Source organism: Leptidea sinapis, chromosome 21 (genome assembly GCF_905404315.1).
Source record: "Leptidea sinapis chromosome 21, ilLepSina1.1, whole genome shotgun sequence".
Lineage (NCBI taxonomy): Eukaryota > Metazoa > Arthropoda > Insecta > Lepidoptera > Pieridae > Leptidea > Leptidea sinapis.
The window spans coordinates 2,439,047-2,447,988 of record NC_066285.1 but is presented as its reverse complement, the minus strand read 5'-3'; the positions used below and the strand labels follow the sequence as shown (position 1 = coordinate 2,447,988).

Here is an 8,942-nt window from a genome sequence, read left to right as displayed (position 1 = left end):
CGTTGTTTCTTGCTGTTATTTATGGACAAATGTATAATTTGGATTATCTACCTAAATTGTAGAAAATGTAATGCTACTTAGGTACTGAAGCATACATATAATTATATAAATTACCTGTTTGTTATTTATAATAATCAATTATTGAAGTATACATAAATTAAGTACCTATTTGTAGGCGATATCTGTCAAAAAACGTGTTACTACTGTTATTAATTGTATTTCTAGGTTCTAATGTACACTGGAAACATACAACTGTAATAAAATTTATGTTAATAAAGAAATTTAAAATCAAAAATCAGTAGACGCAGTACTAACCGAACCACACTCATAATTTCTTCATAAATAAAAGCTTGTTCAAAAACCGAGTGGGTATGCGGAAATATTACTGTTCAGACTTCAAACCAAAGCGGATTTCGCTATCCTTTTGGATAGAGAATAACGCGCGGTATTACTGCGCGGTTATCGAGTCACGCTCACGAAGGTGAGAAGTTTTCGCCGGTAATTTCTGTGCCGCCAAAGAATATACACGTCAGGCACGTGCTAATTTCTACGTACCTGATCGACAGCGGTGAACAGGAAGTTTTACTTTTATTAGCTTTAATTGACTCACCAGCTATGAAAAGAATTTGGATATAAAAGAGTGGCAATGAGTTTCTTGCTACTTCTTCTCATTAGCTCAACCCTTTACGAAGTAGCGGTAGATTCAATAAGAAAAATATTTTTTTGACATTTATAAGTGTCATTTCCGTGACCTACATGAATAAAGTTATTTTGATTTGATTTGATTGGTCAACAGACAGCATCGAACTATTCCGCTCTAACCACAGAGCTTGACCTTGAGAAACCTGCGCGGTATATGTATAACTACCCACAGTTGCAGAGAATACCGCTCAGGTCACTCTAGCCGTGAAACTTGGTACTAAATACCTGAGGGAAACCTGCGCGGTATATGCACTTCTACCCACAATGGCAGACAATACCGCTCAGGTCGCTCTAGCCGTGAAACTTGATACTAAATACCTAAAGGAAACCTGCGCGGTGTATGCACTTCTACCCACAGTGGCAGATAATATCAGTCAGGTCACTCTAGCCGTGAAACTTGATACTAAATACCTGAGGGGAAACCTGCGCGGTATATGCACTTCTACCCACAATGGCAGAGAATACCGCTCAGGTCGCTCTAGCCGTGAAACTTGATACTTAATACCTAAGGGAAACCTGCGCGGTATGTACCTCTATCCACATTGGCAGCGAATACCGCTCATGTTTGAATACTTAGGGCTTAAAAATGTTTACCGGGCACGGGTCAGTTAATAGATTATAGGTCGTGGTACTTTCCTTTTGTCTCAAATCACATTTTTAACACGGTCAAGTAGCACAATTTAGGGAAAAATCTATTAGATGAAAAAAGAATACATTTGTTGATCGTGTGATGTAAATTTACTACATAATTATATTGATGGGAAAGTGATCTATTTGTTGTCATAAATAGCTATTTTATAGCATTTGTTACATATCCCATGGGCTGTGCCAGCAGTTACTAGATACAACAGTCACAGAGCAGTCACAGACCAAACCCTATACCAAACCTAATTTTGTTTTATCGGTAAATTAGTATTATTGACCACAATAAACTTTTAATATTAAGCAACAATTTGTGGAACAATGATTGACGGATTTTATTTCGTTATTAAGCAAATCTTCAATCAATGTATTATCTATTATTTTATAAAATAGGGGTTCAATATGAAATTGACGTTTTCATTACCTTGGATTAAATTAAAACCTTTCAGAGTTAAACTTTTATTCACATGACAACCAGAACATTCAAGATTTAAAAGTATATAGAGTAAACTTCCAATGGAAGAATAAACCCCGAGGTAGGCCAGCCACTTAAGTTATCAATCATGAATTGAATGTGATGATAGAAAAATAGGTATCTTCTCCCTCAGAATAGTATAGAATAATATAGAACAAATCAGAAGAAGTGTTTAATGAAATTTCTATGCATCGCATTTTCTCCAAAATAACTCCTCTCTTTGATAAAGTTTGAACTCCTGACGTGTTTTTGCCGTGTATACGGCAATGTTTTAAATAGAAATAAACACCAGCAGAATTTGACGACCCCTACAGCCCAGTGGTTAGTGACCCTGCCTACTGAGCTAGAGGTCCCGGGTTCAAATCGCGGTAGGTGCAATCATTAATATGATGAGTATGTTTGTTTCCGAGATATGGATGTTTATGTATGTTTAAGTAAGTATATTGTATTGAGTATCGTTGTCTTGTACCCATAGTACAGGTAATGTCTAGTCTGGGGCAAGATAATTTGTGTGTGTCCATATTTTTATTATTCTTTAGCTACGACAACGCTACAACTTCCAATAAACAGCCAGCAATTGAATTAATCAAAGAAAGTGACTTCAAGATGAATTTTTTCAAAGACTACCGTCATATCTTCGACCTTGCTAGTGAAACAACTGGATGGGCTTGTAATTGGGAAAAAGAGAAGACGCCTTCGTTATGAGATGACTTTAATAACTTGGTAATCTATACTAATATTATAAAGCTGCAGTGTTTGTTTGAACGCGCTAATCTCTGGTACTACTGGTCCGATTTGAATGACTCTTTCAGTGTTGGGTAGTCCATTTATCGAGGAAGGCTATAGGCTATGTTTTTTTTTTTCAAAATTAGGGATCCGTTATAAAATTACTATTTTGTAACACAAGGTGTAAAATCGAAAACCTATTTTTGCGTGCGCTGCAAAAACTATTGACAATAGAACAAAATGATGTACAATATATATATAGGCAATATTTTATTACTTATAAAACTATCGCGTGAATTATACTTTATATGGCAAAACAACGTTTGCCGGGTCAGCTAGTATGTTATACTTATCTTCTTACTTATCTTCGTCGGCCTGTGAGCAGGTCTCCTTCCCTCCACGCCTCCCTTCGCTAACCTGTTCAAGACTTGAACAACAACTTCAATATTTGTGTTCGTCTTAAACAAATTAACCTCTGGACGCGTTGCCAGGGCTGTGTTCGTCTTTACCCTTCTAGCCATTTACTGAAGCTGTTAGGCTCAGACCAGTACCCTCTTAGACTAAAACTGGATCAAAATTAACCCGGCCCCATTTCCACACAGTAGCATATTCCAGACACAAGTTTATTCCGGTTGTCGTCCACGCTATTCCGAGATGTTGGCATGGCCAGTATAAAAAAATACCACATGCTGTCGGTTGCATAGAAGTAAATTCTTCTGATTTGCAGATGAAATAATGTCGAGGATAGCACGCACCCTGACACTAGCGATTATAGGCTATAAGGCGGAGCATATGCAACGTCGATAAGAATCTTGTTGCTCGGAGCAGCCAAAACGCTAGTAACCTATTTGCATAACTTCTCGGGGAGCCGAAAGAAAGCAGCTTTGCTGTAGATGTTTTGTGTAACAATAGATCGATGACTCTCGCTATGACCAGACTCACTAAAGCCTCCCCATTCGACTCAACCTCTTCTAACCGATCTATATTTACAAGATATATAAGATCACCAGTTGAACGGTCCTGACAAAAATGTTACTGGTGATGTATGAATAATAATAATACTTATATGAATAGCTGATTCTCCTGTTGGTATCGCAAGAGCTGGTGGTTAAAAATCTAATCCATAACTTTGGAGTGAATGGAGGTAATAGTGTTGGGCGGTTGTAGGACGGACCTGAGTGTACATTTTTTTAGGAATGTCTGCTTGCTGAAAATAAGATGTTAATATGACCAAGCTTCTGTTTGTGTAAAATAATTTTTCTCCATGGATGATGCGGTAGCAACTGAAGTGGCATATAGATCAGATATTCTCTGTATGATTGCTGTAATGATTCACACTTAACATGATTAACAAGGTATTCAAGGCAAAAGTTAAAAAAAAAAAAACAGAATATAAACTCAAATTCATAGGTTGAGAAAATTATGCAATTACCTACATAAATAACAAAACAAGAATAATTGTAAAACATTCTTTTTTAGGATTAATATATGTTTGTGGTATTGTATCTTTTGAAGCTATCGCTTGGACATATGTGTGGCATTACCAAAGAGGCATTAATGAAAAAGCAAAATATATTATAACTTCTTATATTACAGAATCATACAAAACTAACTCAGTGAGATGTGTTCAAAACATGTCATCATGACCAAGATCTGCCAGCAGATTGAGACCTCTTTCTTTAAGAGCTTTAGAGAGAAGCTTCTGTTTTTCAATTCGGGCATCTTGTTCCCTTCTTTGAGCATCAAGTATTTCATCCACGGATACTTCTGTCAATGGCAAATTTTCTTCTTTACCTTTATCCTATAAAAACATTTGAAATTAATGAATAGAAAATTTTTTATGGAATAGTAGGACAAACGAGCATATGGGTCACCTGGTGTTAAGTGATCACCGCCACCCACATTCTCTTGGTGATCCAGAGGAATCACAAGAGTGTTGCTGGCCTGTAAGGTGTACGCTCTGTTTTTGAAGGTACCCATGTCATATCGTCCTGGAAACATTATCTCATTATTACAGAGATATATTACAGCACCCCCGCAGCAGCAGAATAAGTTATTTCAATTTGAATACAACATATGTAGATTAAGGATTGTTCTCTGCTGCACTCTAACTAGATGTCATACCAACAAAGAGCAATCAGTTTTTTATTACTGCAACTTAGTATTGTAGTATGTATTGGCTATTTGTAAAGATTTACCAGTGGGAGGCAGAGGATGCCGGGTAGATCATGGGTACCACAAGCGGCATCTATTTCTGACGTGAAGCAGTAATGTGTAAGCATTACTGTGTTTCGGTATGAAGGGCGCCGTAGCTAGTGAACTATTAAGTATTACTGGGCAAATAAGACTTAATATCTTGTCTCAAGGTGACGAGCACAGTTGTAGTGCTGCTCAGAATTTTTGGGGTTTTTCAAGAATCCTGAGCGGCACTGCATTGTAATGGGCAGGGCGTATTAATTACCAGCAGCTGAACGTCCTGCTAGTCGTCCCTTATCTCGTGTGTGACATCTTGACACTCAATGGCAACTTTGTGTTATTTTACACTGAAATTAATAAAAAACAATATACTAACTGACATGTTATCACAGTTTCTTTCTTATTTCTTGTAGTATTATTATGCAAACATGTAATTTAGTTAGTCAAGTTTTTTTAATTTATTAGCAAAGTTTAACAGAAAATATAGCAAGTCAACATCACACATTGTTCTAGGCTAGCCCGGGAATGCCCACTTGGGCGTAGTATTCATTGCCACACTTTGCAACTATGCCAGTGGTATCTATTTGGAGTGCTGAGGAGACCAATCCTTAATCTAAGCTAACATAATCATTTTTTCATGATAAATTGACAATAGGCAGTGACATGAAAGTTATCATATTTTCTTTTTTTATTAAAGAGGAATGAATAACTTTATAAGATTCCCATTCGAATGATTGAGAATTTGATGAAAAGTTCATTTTTTATTCACTATTGATTGTGTATATTTTATAAAATTAGGAGTATAACATGAATATATATAATATTATATTCTTCTTCAACATTTTAATGTGCCATAATGTTTAATTTAATATTTAGATTGAACAAAATATTAAAAAGTTCATAAATTGAAACTAACTTTTTTTGTTAGGAAATCATATATTTGGGTATGTGATTATATCATACATGAAAGGAGGTAAAGGGGTTTAGGTGAAATTAACTGCTTGTGAACACTGATAAAATATAAGCCTATGTTGTGTCTAGTATAGTTAAAATGAATGTTGATGAAGTATAAATAAATTTACTTCTATTCTACACAATTGGAATAAAAATAAGATTTCTTTGCAAAATCTACTCACTATTTACTACATAAATTAAACTTAACAGCTTGTAAAAGGCAGTATTTATATTAAAAATTGCATGCAAGTATGAGTAGATATTTTTGCTATATTTCTACAAATATAAGTACTTACAATTTCACCTAGAAGAACAACATTTTCTCCCCGTATTATAAATATGCCTCTTGGTATGTCCCCATATTCATTTCCCACATGTATCCTCTCAATTGTTTTATGGAGGACTAAATTTGCAAATTGATCAACACTTCTCAGGTATCCAATTAAAGTTCTACCATCACGAAGCAACACCATTAATTTTTCTATCACAAAAAAACACGTTTAAAATCAAGTTCTTTCTAGACAAATTGTTAAGTAAAAACAATAGTTTACAAATACTTTACTGTCTAGTTCATCCAACAAATCTGCAGTTCCTGCTAAAGGATTAAGATTATTTGACATATTGAATTAATGCACTCAATAATAGGATTTCCTTTTAGTTGATTATATTACTAGTTACTCTTTATCAAAAATTTATAAAAATAATATAAATACAGTCACATTTGTGAACCTTCTCGTTACTTTCATAAAACTTATTGGTATTTGATAGTTGGTACCTACTTGGTACACTTCATGAATAAAAATATATAAAAAGTGTCTAGCGCATTTGTCACCGGTCATGACACTAGGGAGTAGGGATGTTAAAAATAATCGATTATTATTTTCTTATAATCGATGTTTTATCATCGATTTTTATAGTGATATTAATCGATTCTTAGTAAATCGATAATCGTGTTTAAATCGATTTTATCCTTTTATCCTTATCAAAAACAATAAATTATAACAAGAACTGTTTAAACGGGATTACTAATAACAATTCAGGAGCGCCAAGTTCTGCCTCATCGACGGTCGACGAACAAGATATATGGGTACATCATCAGAAAATAATGGCATCTAACTCGTCAATGGTCAAAAATACCGAATTGGACCTATACCTTGCGGCACCGCTATCAGATTTTATGATAGATCCTCTCAATATCTGCAAGAGTACTGGGGACTTTTACTAAGCTAACCGAATCTAAAGCATCTCTCTGTAATAGCCACTTCTGCTCCAACCGAAAGATTATTTTCCAAAGCGGGAAATATGGTCACAAAAATACGAAACCGTATATTATCAAAATTATTGTTATTAAACTGCTTACCTAAAAATGTATGGCAATAATTATTTAAAGCTTAAAACATTTTGTAATAATACGTTAACATTGTTGTTTAGCTTTTTGACTTATCGTTTCATTTTATTTTTATACTACTCTTACGTAAAACAAGACTGAAAATTAGTGACAATAATTTTACTTTTCGTGTTTTGATTATTTAAACTTAAAAATAATGAAAGATTTGTTTAGTATTTAAGTTTTTGAGACAACAAGTTTATTTCAAAACTAGTCAAATGTAAAATAGCACAGGACATTTGTCGCAATAATTATTTTTAATTTTATTATTGATTAAACTTGAAGATTAACGAAAGATTGTTTTATATTTTAGTTTTTGAGACCATAACATACTTGTTCAGAATTTTCACTGATCCTTTTTGATATTTTATTTTAATACTAGTCAAATGTAAAATAAGACTGGACATTTGTGATAATAATTATTATTTTATTATTTAAACTTGAAGAGTAACGAACGATTTGTATTTAAGTTTAGTTTTTGAGACTATAGAGTAGTAGTTTAATTTTTTAATTCTCATTTTAGGTATTTTATTTTAAAACTAGTCCTACTAAATTTAAAATAGGACTGCACATTTACGGCAATTTTTTTAATGAAGTTATACTTCTTTTGGCGCGATGGAGAAAAATGTGAATTTTTGACACCTGAATTCTACATCGTGAAGTTAGTTCTAGGTGGCATGAAAATCGATAACTATGTTTAAGTTGTATATTCTAGTATTTTTATATTCATAACAAGTGTTTCGTAACAGTACAATTAAACAGTGTGAATAAATAAAATTTATTTTGGTATTTTTATTAAATCAATTTCACATACGACGAAAAATAAAAATTCTCTTTTGTTTATGAATATTTGCCTACTGACCACTTAAAATGGGATGACTGTATGGCATTACAATACACTTCAAAGACAATTTTTATTCAAATAAGCCGGTTACTACTACACTTGGACACAAAGGCTCTCCTCGTTAGGTAATTATAAATGACCAAAACCGCTCTCCCTTTCCGTTCTACGTATAAGCAAAACTGCTTCGTTATTTTGTATTAAAGAGGTATTAATTTGCTGATCGGTAGTCAAATTTGAATTCATAAATGATTCTCCGAATCCGTCACTTTATTCTTGTTCATACACTGCAAGTAAACCCACATATACACACACATCATACACACATACACACCCACGCTTAGTTTTAGTATTTTTGTATTGTATTCCATTTATTATTGTAAGCATAAGCTTAATCAATATTGTCTGGAGTCTGGGCGCCTTGGCGCTGATAACTGTGACACAGTCCAAGAGACTAATGCGGCTGTCAACGTAAAAATGTAAATTATGTATGCTTGCTACCTTTAAAAAATATTGATTATTATCATTATATTATTGAGTATAACGTAGATGAGATGGTGTTGCTGAGTCCATCTATTAATGCTATGAGAAGACTTAGAGGTTATAGTATATAGGTAAATTCTGTGAATATTATACTGATACTGGCCTAAATATAACGTCCGAAAAAGTAAGCAGATCACCTTTAAAGGCAACTGGTTTTTCCAATGGAATGATTCTTAATGTCTCTTTCTATAAAACTCTCCTGTGTAGGGTAACAAAATTTAAATACCTATTGACGCCACTCGGTCGATGAAGGTTTGAGTGAATTTTGACGTAGGTCGCTACTGTTCGCTCCAACATGCTGGCTCACAGGTTTGCACTGTCTATGAAATCAGTTAAGATTACACTTATTAAAGCATATTGCGAATCTATCTACACCTGCAGCCTGTGCGTTGGTTACAAGCAGAGGGCATACAGTGATCGACGTGGGCAATATAATAATGGTAATTAACATAACTCAGGGTACTGAGCTCATTCAA

The 8,942-nt window shown here is 34.1% G+C and overlaps 1 protein-coding gene across 1 annotated transcript; it reads right to left on the bottom strand.

Annotated features, from left to right (window-relative positions):
- Positions 1-4,116: 4,116 nt before the first annotated feature.
- LOC126970542 (U6 snRNA-associated Sm-like protein LSm1) lies at positions 4,117-6,504 on the bottom strand. Its single transcript, XM_050816511.1, has 3 exons — positions 6,258-6,504; positions 5,992-6,176; positions 4,117-4,346 (listed from the first exon to the last, which is right to left on the bottom strand). Exons 1-3 carry the CDS (start codon positions 6,313-6,315, stop codon positions 4,173-4,175), a joined length of 417 nt encoding a protein of 138 aa, XP_050672468.1. The 5' UTR covers positions 6,316-6,504; the 3' UTR covers positions 4,117-4,172.
- Positions 6,505-8,942: the final 2,438 nt, after the last annotated feature.